This window comes from Mustela nigripes, chromosome 6, assembly GCF_022355385.1.
Source record: "Mustela nigripes isolate SB6536 chromosome 6, MUSNIG.SB6536, whole genome shotgun sequence".
Lineage (NCBI taxonomy): Eukaryota > Metazoa > Chordata > Mammalia > Carnivora > Mustelidae > Mustela > Mustela nigripes.
In genome coordinates this window covers 98,527,791-98,544,361 of record NC_081562.1, presented here as the reverse complement: position 1 = coordinate 98,544,361, position 16,571 = coordinate 98,527,791, and the positions used below count along the sequence as shown (strand labels likewise).

Sequence of the window (16,571 nt, the reverse complement as noted above, 5' to 3'; positions counted from 1 at the left end):
ACCATTTTCCTTCCCTTTGGATCAGAATCTCAGAGTTTTATTATAATGTATTAGAAGTTTTACCATCGCTGGAACTTAACATAGGCTCATATTAATGGGGAAAGAAACCTAAATCTTCCCATTTCCAATTCCACCCAAGCAGTTGAAGGGACTCTCCTGCCCTTTGCAAAAGTAATTTTATTTTTTTTCAAAGATTTTATTTATTTATTTGACAGACAAAGATCACAAGTAGGCAGAGAGGCAGGCAGAGAGGGAGGAGGAAGCAAGCTCACTGCTAAGCAGAGCCCAATGTGGGGCTCAGTCCCAGGACCCTCAGACCATGACCTGAGCTGAAGGCAGAGGCTTTAACACACTGAGCCACCCAGGTGCCCCTGCATAAGTAATTTTAATCTGCCAATCTCCAATAACATAGAAAACACCTGATTTCAAACATGCATCATTTCATAGTTATTCTTTTCTCTTGTAAGGGGACACATTGCTTTCCTTAATACCGAGGTATCATCTTTCTTACTTAGCAGTTCTTGTACAAGGATCAAGGATCTGCTTCACTGTTTTCAATTTTTAAAAAAAAAAGATTTTATTAGGGCACCTGGGTGGCTCAGTGGGTTAAAGCCTCTGCCTTCGGCTCAGGTCATGGTCCCAGGGTCCTGGGATCGAGTCCCACATCGGGCTCTCTGCTCAGCAGGGAACCTGCTTCCTCCTCTCTCTCTCTCTCTCTGCCTACCTGTGATCTCTATCTGTCAAACAAATAAATAAAAAAAAAAATTTTTAAAAAAAGATTTTATTTATTTATTTGACAGACAGAGATCACAAGTAGGCAGAGAGGCAGGCAGAGAGAGATGGGGAAGCAAGCAGGCTCCCTGCTGTGCAGAGAACCCCACGGCGGCTCTGAGCCACCCAGGTGCCCCTGTTTTCAAATTTTTAATGAAATAGAATTCAGAGGGATATTTAACCTACTGAATTTTGATGGGCTTCAGTAATCCAGATATTTTCTAATTGGAGGGTTTCCATTTATTAGTCTAATATTGCCATGTACTAACTGTGTGTCCCAGCAGGTATGTTTTGGTTTAAGGTCATTTCTTTTGGGGTCCAGAGTAGCATTTTGAAGACGGGACTGTTTTTCACTGTTAATGTAGGAATTTGGAGACATGTTTGCTTTTTATTTTTAAGATTTTATTTATTTATTTAACAGAGAGGAGCACGTGAGCAAACTAGGCAGAGAGGCAGGCATGGGGAGAGGGAGAAGCAGGCTCCCGCTGAGCAGGGAGCCCGATGCAAGATTCGATCCCAGGACCCTGGGATTATGACCTGAGCTGAAGCAACCGCTTAAAAACAGAGCCACCCAAGGCATCCCTGGAGACATGTTTAAAGTTGAGGTGGGACTAACATGAGGTGATCCCTTCACTGCTTCCATGCTCACAGCACAGACACCATGGCCCAGCACTCGATGGGGACTTGATGTTGTGTCCAGTCGGTTGTGTATTTGTGAAGATGTGCCGTGAATTCATGTTTCAGGCATTAGCCACATGAATGAGTGCTTCAGAGTGCAGTGCAGTTCTATAACAACCTTTGCACACTAAAGAAGTTGTGGTGGGAAGAGAGTACTTAATTTTGAAGTTACTTCCTAGATGATGGAGGATTCGGACTGTGAATTAAAGCAAATGGGCAGCAACTTTGCTGGTGTGTCATGAGGTTAGGCAGGGGTTTACCAACCTGAAAGGAACTCCCCACCATCTTTTCAGAACATCTGAAATTCCCATGGATCCGTAAGTCCTCTTTCTTGATTTGTATTTGTCTTTCATGTTGGCTTGAGGAAATTTCCATTTCCTGGTATATGTTCGATTAATTCATCGAGTACCACTAGTGGCCCCCATGAAAATGAAACAGAGAAAGGTAAGTTTTGTGTACATACGTGGCAAAGGACTGTGGATGGAAATAAAGCCTGAGGGCTAGAACACAGCTCTTGGGCCCTTCTAAATTGGGTGTCACCTGGAGGGACCTAATGGCCAGGGCAATGGGCAGGGACAGCAAAATCAAATCAACCAGTATCTGCCAACCACTTTGTACATGAAAGTCAAGTGTCCTTACAGATCAAGAGAAAGAAAAATATGACATCGCCTTTTTGCTTGAGAAAGTTGTCATTACAAATAGTGTCTGGGAAAGAAATAATTATAATATTTATGGGATGTTTATAGTGTGTCAGGTATTAATCTAAAGGCCATGTATGCTCTCATCAACCTGTGAGATAGGTACAATGACTATATTCAGTTTACAGATCTCGAAACTGAGGTCCACGGGAATCCAAAATCTTTGAAACCTAAGACCCAGGCACTGGGACTCTGGAGTCCTTGCTTTTAAGCTTTATGAATACAGCCTCTCAGGCAATTTTTTTTTTTATATTTCAGGGCCTCTGGGAAAAGGTGAAAGGAAAATGTAAGAGTATGCTTGGTAGATCATAGTTTGTGATGCCAGCCAGATTTCTTCTACCCCATTACCTGAAATCTTATAAAATGTGAAATGTTCAAAGAATCTTCTTGCTTGTTCTAAGATATTTGACCTAGGACAGCCTGGCAGAACTCTTATCACCCCAAACCCAAGTCTTCAATCTGATTTTAAATATTCTCATTCAGGGCTAATCGGACCTAAGGGATTTTTTGTTGTTGTTATTGTCGTAAGTCTTTGCCAAGAAATACTTTATTTTTGGACTTTCTACCTGAAATGTGAACAGCTGAGCAGAGTCACTCAGTGGCCTTTGATCCCATTAGAGAGTTCTGAATTGGTGACCCAGATCCTTGCATGAAATTTGATATTAAAATAACACCAAACTGAAGACATAGGAGATTACAATGTAATGTATATGGTCAGAGTAACAAAGACTCGAGGAAAATAAAATGAGTTTCACTTGGCTTCATTTGCTCACTTGTGACTTTCCTTTCACTCTTGAGTGATTCTTCACCTACCTCTTCACATATCAGGGACACAGCAAAACACAAAGTCTCTAACTCCAATTTAAAGATGTTAGAAGCTAGTGGGGCTTGCTAAACAGCAGTACTCTTTATCGCGTCAAGAAGACCTAGTAACAAGTACTGCTAATGAATTTGAATTCCTCTCAGTTCAGGTACTACCCTGTTGTCATCTTTCCACACTGTTTTATCTTCCAGGAGTTTATGCTTTGTCACATTTGGCCTTCTTTGAGGGAGCCCTGACCCAGTGACTGTCCTGGGTTTGCAGATGGACTGTGTTTCCTCTCGATCCTAATATTTTTATTTTTTAAAGATTTATTTATTTGAGGGGCACCTGGGTGGCTCAGTGGGTTAAAGCCTCTGCCTTCAGCTCAGGTCATGATCCCAGGGTCCTGGGATCGAGCCCCGCATTGGGCTCTCTGCTCTGTAGGGAGCCTGCTTCCTGCTCTCTCTCTCTGCCTGCCTCTCTGCCTACTTGTGATCTCTCTGCCAAATTAAAAAAAAAAAAAAAAAAAAAAAAAAAGATTTATTTATTTGAGAGAGAGAGGAAGGATGAGTGGAAGGGGCAGAGGGAAAGAGAATCCCAAGCAGATTCCACGCTGAGCACGGAGCCCGACATGGGGCTCTATCCTATGACCCCGAGACCTTGACCTGTACCAAAAGCAAGAGTCAGACACCCAACTTTCTGTGCCACCCAGGTGCCCCTCCCCTTACATTTTCTTAAGAGTGGCCTGTGGGGCTTTCCTCTTTCCTCTCTCACCAGGGGCCAGCCTTCAGCATATGTAGTAACTACTTGAGCTATTACACAGACACAGTATTTCAGCAGGTGTGTGGGTTTATTTAGCAAGCGTTTATTGGAAGCTTCCCACGTGCACCCACTAGCCAGGGAGGGAATCCCGCCTTACATGCCATACCATTGGTGCCTCACCTGCTTTCCCCTAGTCCTGGCCTGGTTCCCAAGTACTGTGCAGGACACCAGAGTCCCAGAGCTGGCCGAGATATGGCCCTTACCCCCCATGCGGACATCCAGTGGGAGACACATAAATGATCCAGTGGATGTTTTTCTTGATTCAAATTGTAGCTGAAGCCCACACTACATTTTTTCCATTTTCTGTAGCTGACTACATCAGGAACTCAAAACAGGAAGAAAATAAAAATTAATTTGGATATATTATTTCCATTAAAATAGCTTATAGATTTGCTGGAAAAAATATTCCAATACTCAAACATCAAACTCACAGAATTAGCCTAGTGAAGACTGTTTTGAATGCTGGTTGTTTAGCAACTGAGCAGAAGCATAGAACTCTTTTTCATCTTAATGAAAATAATAAATGCAGATGAGCACCAGGTGTTGTAGGGAAGTGACAAATCACTAGGCTGTACACCTGAAACTGGTATTACACTGTAGGCTAACTGACCGGGATTGAAATGAAAACATTAAAAAAAAGTTCATAAATGCAGAAGCAAAAGCCTGTGGATGATAAGTGGTCTCCCTGTCTCACTGTTTTGAAAGTGCTTTCTTAAAACTAAAATTATAGTCAATCAAATAAATAGTTATTTTGGAAAGGGAGAATTAATTTCTGTTTTGGTTTCTAACCTAGCTTTTTGGGAATCACAAGATTTCTTTGTGACAATACTAAGATGGGATGCTGAAATTCATCTTTTTTTTTTTTTTTTTAAAGAAGGTTCCACACCCTGTGTGGAGTCCAGTGTGGGGCTTAAACTCATGATGAGATCAAGACCTGAGCTGAAGTTAAGGGTCAGACACTCAACCAACTGACCCACCCAGGTGCCCTTATTTCTGATTCTTTAATGAATAATGCAACTAAGTTAAATTGTGTTCTGAGAACCTACTTACTTTTTCTTCTTGTTAAAGTCTGATTCGGGTGGTGGGAAAGCCATCGTATTCTACTTATTTGCCTCCTATCCAGCCTTTGGTGACATTTGTGCATACGTCTAGTATCTAGAAAGGACCATTTAGCTAGAATCAAAAAGATAAATAACTGTTAGCAAGGATGTGGAGGAAAGAAGACCCTTGTGCACTGTTGCTGGAAATGCTAATTGGTGCAGCCACTGTGGAAATCAAAATAATAAAAATAGAGGGACACCTGACTGGCTCAGCTGTTGGAACATGCAACTCTTGATCTCAGGGTCATGTGTTCAAGCCCCCACAGGATGCAGAGATTACTTAATAATAAAATCTTTGGGGGCACCTGGGTGTGCTCAGTAGGTTAAGCCTCTGCCTTCGGCGTAGGTCATGATCTCAGGGTCCTGGGATGGAGCCCCGCATCGGGCTCTCTGCTCTGCAGGAAGCCTGCTTCTCCGTCTCTCTCTGCCTGCCTCTCTGCCTACTTGTGATCTCTCTCTGTAAAATAAATAAGTAAAATCTTTAAAAAAAAATTAAATCTTTTAAAAAATTAAAAATACAAGTATCATATGATCCAGTAATTCCACTATAGATTATTTACCCAAAGAAAATGAAAACACTCATTTGAAAAGACATATGTCCCCTGTGTTTATTGTAGCATTATCTACAGTAGCCAAGATATGGAAGCAACCCAGTTTCCATTGATAGATGAATGGATAAAGATGCTTGGTGGGGGGTGTATATCTATAGTGGAATATTACTGAGCCATAAAAAAGAGTGAGATCTTGCCATTCGCAATAACATGGATGGACCAAGAGAGTATTATGCTAAGTGAAATAAGTGAGACAAAGAAAGATAAATATCACATGATTTCATTTACATCTGGAATCTAAAAAGCAAAAACAAAAAGCAGAAACAGATCCATAAATACAGAGAACAAACTAATGGTTGTCCCATGGGAGGGAGGAAGGGGCATGGGCAAAATGGGTGAAGGGGAGTGGAAGATACAGGCTTCCAGTTATAGAACGAATAAATTATGGAGATTAAAGATACAGCATAGGGAATATAATCAGTGATACTATAATAGCATGTGTGGTGACAGATGGTAGCTGTGCTTGTGGTGAACATAGCATGAATTACAGAGATGTTGAATCACAATGTTGTACACCTGAAACAAATGTAACATTGTGTGTTAACTGTACTGTAATTAGAAGGAAAGAGGCTAGGGGGGCCTCACTGGCTCAGTCAGAAGAGCATGTGACCCTTGATCCCAGGGTCCTGAGTTTAAGCCCCATGTTGGGCACAGAGCTTACTTATTTAACAAAAAAAAAAAAAAAAAAAAAGATTAAAAAAAAAAGAAGGCAGCTTGGTTAAAGATGTTTATTATATTAAAGACATGCTGGCCTTCCATTGTATTATACACATTCTTCTATTTTCAGTCACTGGACTTTTTAAGATATAATTTAGAAACAAGTTTCTATTACTTTTACTTTTTAAAATATTCTTAATTTCTTCTTTACTTTAGAGCAAAGAGATTGCATTCCAACTTCATGAGGATTTGATGAAGGTCCTTAATGAACTCTATACGGTAAGCACATAATCTTTCTTCTTTTGCAAGAATCTTTGGTTTAGAATTTTGGTTTGCAGAAACATTGCTCTTAGAATTTATTCTAAACTAGGATGTTGATGGATGCTCCTGTGGTTGAAATGTGGAACCAAGTAGATAGATGCACACTACTACATTTGCCAAATCCTCTCAATTTGGGGAAACTGTATTCAAATAAATATGTATGTGCAATTAGCACACTTTTAAGAAACTAGAGTATAATTGTCCCAGTAAGACATGTTTTTAACTGGTTGAATTATAGGTGATATGTACATATATTTAATTCCAGAGTATTTTGTCTTAAATTGTTACCATTCTTAAATTAGCCATTCTGGAATTTGAGTAACTTAGAGTTGCTTTATTCTGTTACTTTAATTATTTTTTTCCCCATTTTAGTTAAATTGTTTGGTTAATGACCTAATATATTAAAATTACATTTGGGCAGGTATTTATTTTTCTCCTTGGCAATAATCTGCTTTTTTAAATTTAAATTTTATTCAGGTTACTGTATATAATCATAAGAAATTAAATAACTTAAAGCTATTTTATTTAAAAAAAAAAAACAGTGAGGTTGCAGGTTGGAATTAGTCATATGTCCATGTAAATTTTTTTTTATACTTAATGATCATATTATTAAACACAAATTCCTTCTGGAGGAATTTGATGAGTTTTTATTTTAAAAGAGAGAACAACATAATGAGAAATGAATAATATTAATTTGTATAGCTATAGATATTTGCATTTTTATTGTATAAGATTATTTGAATTCTTATTTATAGGCAAATTAAACCTGAAACATTATTAACTTATGTTTCGTGATTTACAAATCCCATTTGTTCTTAAAAAGCCATGTGTGTAAAATGCGATTTTGTAAATCGTTTTTAATGCTCCATTGATACTTGCTAATTAAAAGACACTGTAGTTTTAAGCTTTTTATTTATAAAATGAGTGATATTCTTATGAAATTCACTTTCCAGTTTTTCATACATGTGTGATAAATTTGTATTTTTTTCTCATATATATGTATATATATTTTTTATTTCTTTTCAGCGTAACAGAATTCATTGTTTTTGCACCACACCCAGTGCTCCATGCAATACGTGCCCTCTCTAATACCCACCACCTGGCTCCCCCAACCTCCCCCCCCCCCCCCTTCAAAATCCTCAGATTGTTTTTTAGAGTCCATATTCTCTCATGGTTCACCTCCCCTTCCAATTTCCCTCAACTCCCTTCTCCTCTCCATCTCCCTATGTCCTCCATGTTATTTGTTATACTCTACAAATAAGTGAAACCATATGATACTTTAAAAAATGTATTTATTTTAAAGAGAATGCATGGGAGTGGGGGAGGGGCAAAGGGAGAGAAAGTCTTAAGCAAATGCCTCACTGAGTGCAAAGCCCCACATGGGGTTAAATCTCACAACCCTGAGATATGACCTGAGCCAAAACCAGGAGTCAGTTGCTTAACCAATTGCCACCCAAATGCCCTGCTAATAAAATTGAGTTTTTGATAAATAAGGCCATTTATTAGCTCATTAGTTTTTGTGTGATTTGTTCATTTCTGATACCCTAAGTTGGCAACCATTTTTGGATTTAGAATTTAAAAGTTAAGTGAACATCATGCCTCTGAGGCATCCAAAGAAGAAATTCTATATCTTCTTCCACCAAACTATTCTAAGATGAGAGCTTTGTGACATTTTCTTTGTGGATCCTTTTGCTTGGACATTGTTTTTCCTAGAAATATAAATCGATCTCTAATACTTTAAAAAATAGATCTTTCTCCCTCTGACCTCTCCCCTCTCATGCTCTCTCGTTCTCTCTCAAATAAATAAAAAAAAAATCTTTAAAAAAAAAAAAAAAAAGGGTTCCTGGGTGGCTCAGCTGGTTAAGCAGCTGCTTTTGGCTCAGGTCATGATCCTGGAGTCCTAGGATCGAGTCCCACAGCGGGCTCTCTGCTCGGCGGGGAGTCTGCTTCTCCCTCTGACCTCTCTCCTCTCATGCTCTCTCTCTCTCTCAAAGAAATAAATAAAATCTTTAAAAAAAAATAGGTCTGCTGATTGTCATGACATCATAGACAAGAGCATATTGATTATGGTCTGAAGCTAGTAGTACTAGTCAGAGCAACAATGGCAGAGTAAACTTGATTATTGAGTATGAGGAAAATCAGTAAAATGCTGTGTGAAGATTTAATCTCAGAGATGGATGTGCGTAGTGAAATTTTTCCTCTATTCAGCCTATCAAATGGACTTACACATTTATCAGACTCTACGTAGATGTATCAAGTAAGCTGATATCTCAAAACTCTCATCATTTTTTCTGAGCCAGAAAGAATAAAGGAGCCAGGTTCTAGAAGAGGCCACTGGAGTTTCAATGACCCTGTCAGAGTCATTTAACCTCTCAGAATCAGTTAAGAAACTAAGAGGTATGGGGCGCCTGGGTGGCTCAGTGGGTTAAAGTCTCTGCCTTCGGCTCAGGTTATGATCCCAGGGGGGGATCATAGCCCCACATCGGGCTCTCTGCCAGCTGGGAGCCTGCTTCCTCCTCTCTCTCTCTGCCTGCCTCTCTGCCTACTTGTGATCTCTCTCTCTGTCAAATAAATAAATAAAATCTTTAAAAAAAAAAAAAAAGAAAGAAAGAAACTAAGGGATGGTAGAGTTGAGCAATGAGGTTCTGATTAGGTAGTCTGTAGATCACTTTAAACTCTTGGGAAAAAAAATTTATCCTGAGGCACCTGAGTGGCTCAGTGAGCTGAGCATCTGACTCTTGATATTGGCCAACCTCTTGAGCTTGGGGTCTTGAGTTCAAGCCCCACATTGGACTCCCTACATTTGGAAAAAGAAAGATCTTTACCAGAGAGCATGTTCATCCAAGGTCAGAGGTCCTATTCCTTTGGGAAAGACCTTCATTACACACACACACACACACGTGTACACAGTTCACTATAAAAGATAATGATGTTTGGTCTCTCTTGCCCTTTAAATTCAAATATACAAATTCTGTCTTGTTGAAATGATATCTATTCATGATACATATTCAGCTTATATTCAGGAAGAAAAGATGAGGATTATTTGAACAGGGGACCAGGAGTTGGGGGAGTGCTGTTGAGGTTTCTTGTGCAAACATTGATGGGTCATGGACAGATGATCATCAGAGTTACATCATGCATAGAAGTTTGTACAGCAGATGATGTAGTAATGATTGCTAAAGCAACAGGTACAAAATATGTAGCCTTAAGCAACTGAGGATGCTATTGAATTCCCTTCCTTTTTTTTTTTTTAAATCTCTTGATACTCCTTTAGAGTCAAAAACATCTAAAAGTACATTAGCTTCCTTACAATGGTATAGCTGATGAGTGCGGAGTGCTTTTTTAAAAATTACAGTCAACCTTAGTGGTGAGCAGCAGCCTTATGTGTGGCTTTCCTTACCCAAAGATATTTCTCCCAGAGGCCTCTTGGTTATTCCAAACATTCTATCAGAAGGTTAAAATACAAACACCCAGAAGGAGCCAAAAGAAATGCCTTATGATAATTTATACCTTAGAGTGAACTGTGTTTTATCAGATCCTTTGAGTAGAGGTGTGCGTCAGACATAAAGGCTAGACTTCTGAGCAGAGGAGAGAGGATGGTGGCATCAGAGTGCCATCCAGAAGGGGAGGAAAGGCTTTGAGGACATTCATACCCTTCTCTATATTTTTTCCTCAACCTTGCCTTTATTTGCAGAAACAGAGCCTCAGGATGGTTGTGTCTCACCTGGAAGACACATAGGGCCGAAGAGTGAATTCTCTTTTTCAGCCCTCATATTTTGTATTCAGGCCCTCACCAGATTGGGTGAGGCTCACCCACATTGTTATGAGGACTAATTTATTTATTCAACAAACATTTTTTATTTTTATTTTATTTTTAGGATTTATTTATTTATTTGACAGAAAGAGAGAGAGAGAGTGCGCATGTGGACAAGCAGGCAGAATAGCAGCTAGAGGAAGAGGGAGAAGCAGTCTCTGTGCGGAGCAGGGAGCCCAATGCAGGGCTCATTCCCAGGACCCTGAGATCATGACCTGAGCTGAAGGCAGACAGTTAATGACTGAGCCACCCAGGCACCCCCCCCAACATTTTTAAAATGCCTATTAGAGTACCAGGCACTTTGGGATATACTGGGGATGCAGGTATGAGTACAAACAGGCCACATCTTCTCAAGGCATTTATATTCTAGTGGGCAGAAAAAGACAGTAAACAAATATATGTATAGTATGGCAGTTATAAGTACTAAAAGGATAAATCTGAATTAATACAGGCATTCAGAACAATGCCTTGCCCACAGTAAATGCTTACTAAATGTTAGCTGTTAGTGTCACCCTGGTCATGTCATCCTTGAGGGGGGATGGTAACAGCTCTTTGTGGATATCAGGGACGATATCAGCAGTAATTACACATGACTCTTATATATGTATATACACACATATGTACACTTTTTCCTTATAACGGATATTTATTACTTTTGTAAAAAAGGAAAAAAGAAGATAACTTTCCCTAAAAAAAAAAAAAAAATCAGGGCTGCCATTGGGTTAGTAGGGATGTGGAAAAGCAAAAACAAAACAAGGATGACACGAAAAGTCAGAGGGGGCCTTCATCAGTCTGGTAAACAGTGATTTAAATTGCTAAGACACTCCTCTAATACCAAAATCTCAACAGGTTATGCTGCATTTTAGCAGAAAAACAATAATCTGTCCTAAATTAATATGTCTTTGCTTTGCAGCATTATACTCAGCATTTTAAAAAACAAAGGGCTTACCATCCTCAGTAAGCAAATTCTAACAAAGATTAACACAGACGGTCATGATAAATCCACATGAAATTGATCAGTAATTATGTGTAATTGATCATCACACTCCCTATACATCAGTGACACACACGGCTAGCTAGAGTCAAGAGGTAATCCATCCTCTGTTTCCATTAGCATTATGAGGAAAGAACTGAGAAAATGAAGATTTATCCAGCCCTTATCATGAGGCAAGCACATTATCTCATTCATTTCTTGTAGCAGCCCTAGGAGGCAGGTATTCCTAATCCCAGTGTAATGAAGGGGAACTGGGGCTCAGAATGATTAGCTTAGGATCACACAGTTAATGAATGCTCCAAAATCTAAACCCAGCCTCGTCCTCCCTAAGGCCCATCAGTTGTCCACCTGACAGCTGCCTGAGGGAAGGCAGAGCAGGGCAGGTGGGGGAAGGAAGGGTGGAACATGATCTAATAGATAAAACTCATAGCTAAAACTCACACTGCATGCTCTCCTGGATACTTGTAAAAACTCATTTGAGCTTTCCAGACAGTCTGGTGGGTTACAGAATGGGAAACCCAAATGATTTTGCACTTAAGGCTTTAATGTTGGCGTATGATCATTTGGAGTGCCTCTTTAAGATACAATCTTTCATTTATCTTGAATGTTATATGTGTCAACACCACCTGTGCAGCTGTGTGCTCATACACGGTGATTACTGCTGAGGATCTATTGCTGGATACTCCATTCACCTTTGTTTCCTCCTTCTGACTGCACTTCTGATTTGCCTAACAAATGTAACTAGAAAATGGAAAGGCTGTCCTAGCACAAACCCAGAGGTGCTGAGCATCTTCTGTGGGAGTTGGAAAACGGGGTTGCTACATGTACACAGATATCCACCCTGGTCTTTACATATCTTTGAACCATTTATCTGTTTAAAATGATAAAATAAAAAACTAATTATTTTTTAGAAGGGCTGAGAGGGAAGACACTTTGTTATTTCAAGCCCTTCCTTGAAAACTCCACCTCAGAGGACTGCTGAGGAAAGCTTTCTTGGCTGGCTTCTGAGCCTCCCACGAACCAGGAGCTAATGCATTCTTCTGTAACAAAGAAACATGCCCAAGGCAAGGTTGAAACATCCGAGAGAGCCCAAGGTACTGCCACCACAAATGGGAAGATTTTTCTCTGAGTCTCAAAAATGGTTATTTATTTATTTATTTATTTAGGCTAAGTATTTATTTTAGCTGGAGGGCATTTTAAGTATTTGAAATACATATCTTTGTAGTAAAAATGAAAATTCATTCCTTTGAGATGGACTATGAAAAGGTCTCATCTCAGAACAAAACACTGAACAAAGAGAAATAAGGCAGAAAAGAGATGTGAAAAGCTCCTGAATTGAAAACCTCTTGGGCAATACCACATTCTCCACGATGCCACCTGGAAAACTTTTTTAAAAAGCAATCTATTTAGAGATCTTGGGCTGACAAAGTGTTCATATATATCCTTCTGGCATATTATTACTAGGCACTTCGATGGAAACAGAGAGAGGCGTTGGGATCAGATGACTCTGCCAACGTCTGAATTCTAATCTTGGGGTTGACACAGACTGACTTTGGAGACTAAGTTAGCTAATGTAGCCTGGCTTCATTTTCCTCCCAAAATGTTTGGGATTAATAAAATTTTTCCCATTGCATAAGTCTCTGAGGACAGCTGCTTGATAAGAACTTTATACATAAATGCCTTTTAGGACACCCTGCTAATTAATGAAGCCAAATGATCCCAAGTGCCTGCTTGGAATTTTCATTTTCTCTCTGAGATTTGAGATTCAGTTACGGTTGGTGCTTATGAATTACAAATAAGACTGTCTTCTGAAAGAAGTGAGCAGTATGAACTGGGGATAAAAAATTATTTGGCTTGGAAATGAAAAAGAAAATGTTAGAAAGTGTAGTTAAGAAAAAACAAAAAAAAATTCTAAAGAAGGTGTCATACCAGGGCACCTGGGTGGCTCTGTCAGTTAAGCGGCTGCCTTCAGCTCAGGTCATGATCCCAGGGTCCTGGGATCCGAGCCCCACAACAGGCTCTCTGCTCAGTGGGGCGTCTGCTTCTCCCTCTCCCTCTACCTGCCGCTCTGCCTACTTGTGCTCTCTCTGTCAAATAAATAAATAAAAGCTTTTTTTAAAAAAAAAGAATGTGTCATACCAAGAATTCTTCTCAAGGAATATTTTATCCTGACTCTTACAATTCCAAAATACAGTTTTATGACTTTAAGTAGTTACAGTGCTTTAATAGCTAACATCTTAATCAGAATGTTTTGTTTTTGTTCCGTACAGTATTTTGCATTGTTTATCATTGCTTATCAAGCCCAAATATATAGAGATAACAGATAAACATAGAATAAATTAGGGGCATTTTGCTTGGATTTATTGTCTCCAAATGGACCAGGAATGTTCACCAATAAAAATATACAAGTCATGTGACAAAAAAAAATCAAGATCTAAATCACTTGCATCCATTTCAGTATATCTTAATACATGATTTTATAACTCACGTGATTATCTGAATTTCATCCTCCTGTAGGTTGATTGTAGAATTGTAGACTGTAGAATTTTAAGTGCTAAATGACCTTTAGAAATAATCAAATTAACTTCCTCATTTAAGGAGAATATTACAGAGGCTCAGATTAAGTGATTAACTAAAGTCCCGGGTTGAAACTGAAACCCAGGTTTTATTTTAATTTAGGTTAGTAAATAGTTTTCTATGCTGACTGCTTCAAGCGAGAGTTACCAGTCAGGCTTCTAATCTAAAAGAGTAAAGCTCAACCAGAACATAATAACAGCTCACTTTTGTCAGGTAACATTCTAAGCACTTTACATTAATTAGTTTTCTGAATTCCCCCAACAGCCTCATGGGTAGGTGAGGCACAGAGAGGTTAATATACTGCCAAAGGTCACACAGCTAGGAAATCTCAGACCAGACACATACTCTAATCTCTTTTTTACTGGCAATTATAATCTAAAGTTATTAGGTACCAACATTATGTACCAACAGAGGTTCAGGCAGAGGGTTTGGAAATACAAAGGGAATTTGAGAAACATTGAGGACTGAGAAAAATTCTGAGAGGAAAAGGCAAAAGTAGACAGGATTTCAGTAATAAGAGAGAGGGAGAGGGGGCGGGGAAGGTTTTGGAGGCAAAAGGAGTAATGTGAGCCAGTGCACACAATTTGGAAGAACATGAGGCATATTCATAGAATTTCTTTCTGAATCCATATCTAGAGAGAAAGGACAAGTCAGGAGTTCAAGGATTTTGAGAGAGTACCAAAATGAAATTGTCATGAACACAGGGAAGCAAAAAATGGTTAGACATCTGGGGCACCTGGATGCCTCAGTCAGTTAAGCGTCTGCCTTCAGCTCAGGTCATGATTCTGTAAGTCCTAGGGTTGAGTTCCACATAGGGCTCCCCACTCATCAGGGAATCTGCTTCTTCCTCTCCCTTTGCATGTCACTTCCCCTGCTTGTGCTTTCTCTCTGCCAAATAAAGTAATAGTCTTTAATAGAAAAAAAAAAAAAATGGTTGGACATCTCACCGAAAGCAGTTGAAACTCAAAAAGCTTCTTTGCACAGATTAAGTTCTTTCACCTTCCTTCTTTGTTCCCCTCACCTTTTTTTTTTTTTTTTAAATAAATGGAATGACATGTGTTGGATTTAAGGGACAGGATATGTTTCAAATTCCAAAGCATTTTTCACTGAAAGAAAAGAATTCTACACTGTTTTTTTCCATTGTAGTTGATGTTACAATTCTAAACATTGTAGGACTTTTGTTTTATGATTCCAACTGTCTTGTGTTCTCCATTTAAATATTTCATGTACTAAACCTTATAACTGGGACGCCTGGGTGGCTCAGTTAGTTGAGCAGCTGCCTTCGGCTCGGGTCGTGATCCCGGGGTTCTGGGATCGAGTCCCACATCAGGCTCCTTGCTCGGCAGGGAGCCTGCTTCTCCCTCTGCCTCTGCCTGCCTCTCTGTCTGCCTGTGCTCACTCGCTCTCTCTCCCTCTCTCTCGGACAAATAAATAAATAAAATCTTTAACAAATAAAAAATAAATAAAAATAAACCTTATAACTTAAATGTCTAATGCACCCATGTAATGCTGTATATGCGTGCGGGGGAGCAAGAGCCCCTAGCTTCAGGAGTCCCAAAGAGACCTGGTCCAGCCACTCGCTGCTGACACAATCCAAAGGCAGAGAAAGGAATGATGGTGAAACAGGAAAGGAATTTATTTCTGTGAGGCCAACATGAGGAAGACGGGAACTAGAGTCTCAAAGACTGGCCCCAAAGTGCCAGAAATGCTCCAGGCTAATACCAGGAAAATGTGGGGCAAAGGTGGGTACGTACGTGCAGGTGGGCAGTGAAGGTCAAATCCATTATTGCCTTGGGGGTCAATCAACAGGTAGGGTCTTGCTGGCTCAGGGCAGCCCTTATGGCTTGAAGGGGTAGTTTTGCTTCCCCTCAGAGAAGGCTTTGCCCTTAGAGTCTTCTACCTGAGCCAAGAGGCTAGCTGGAAAGAACCCCACTAGCAAGTCTGAGGTCAAAAGGGAGGAAGCTAACATCCTCTTTCAATGTTGAAGGCATGTGAGACATTTCCCGGAAAGAATTAAATATTTAATACTGTGGGAGACTTTGAAATTCTAGTAAATTCTTTGGCTTTTCATTTTACATATACTTTCCCCCTCAACATGGCCAACTACTTCAACCTTTCCCATTGTCACTTCTGCCACTGTGTTCAAGGTGGTCCCGATTAATAAGTATTCCAGGTGCCAGCTCTTGGGTATTTTTTTTCAGTAGATAAAACTTGTATTTCAGTGCCTCTGAAGACTGTCTGAAAACCCCTTTTGGAACAAGAGCTTCCTGAATGACCTTCTCTCTATTACTGACTGTTCTCTGTTGACTTGTTGGGCAAGGATTAAGTCTCTTGGCAGGTCTGTTTCTTTGATGCATAAGACAAAGACCATCCTTCTGTTTTTAGCCTCCAAGGTGTGAAAATAAACAAGTCAGCCTTGGTGGGACTGAGGCCATTGTGGGCTTAAAGGATGTGAATGAAGGGTGTTTCACTTAGTGCAATATCACCCATTAAGCATTCACTGTGTGTCAGTCACTCCTGCAAGAGCTTGATATATATTCTTTCATTTTCTCTCCACAGCAGCCTTACAGGTACTATTCTTAGTCCCAGTTACAGGTGAGGAAACATTCTACAAGGCAAAACATAGATTTGAACCCCAGTCTGCTGCCTGAGTTCAACTATTAGAGCTGGTGAGAAATGAAACCGGCTATCTTTTAAGACCGTGCCCTCCTTCTTTGGAGGACGGT

At 39.8% G+C, this 16,571-nt stretch overlaps 1 protein-coding gene across 2 annotated transcripts in view; it reads left to right on the top strand.

Annotated features, from left to right (window-relative positions):
* SRGAP1 (SLIT-ROBO Rho GTPase activating protein 1) overlaps positions 1 to 16,571 on the top strand; it is a 260,617-nt gene that overhangs the window by 152,266 nt on the left and 91,780 nt on the right. For both annotated transcript variants that reach the window (XM_059403610.1, XM_059403611.1), the window contains exon 4: positions 6,356 to 6,418. In XM_059403610.1, the coding sequence (XP_059259593.1) occupies positions 6,356 to 6,418 (63 nt within the window). The remainder of the gene's footprint in view (positions 1 to 6,355; positions 6,419 to 16,571) is intronic.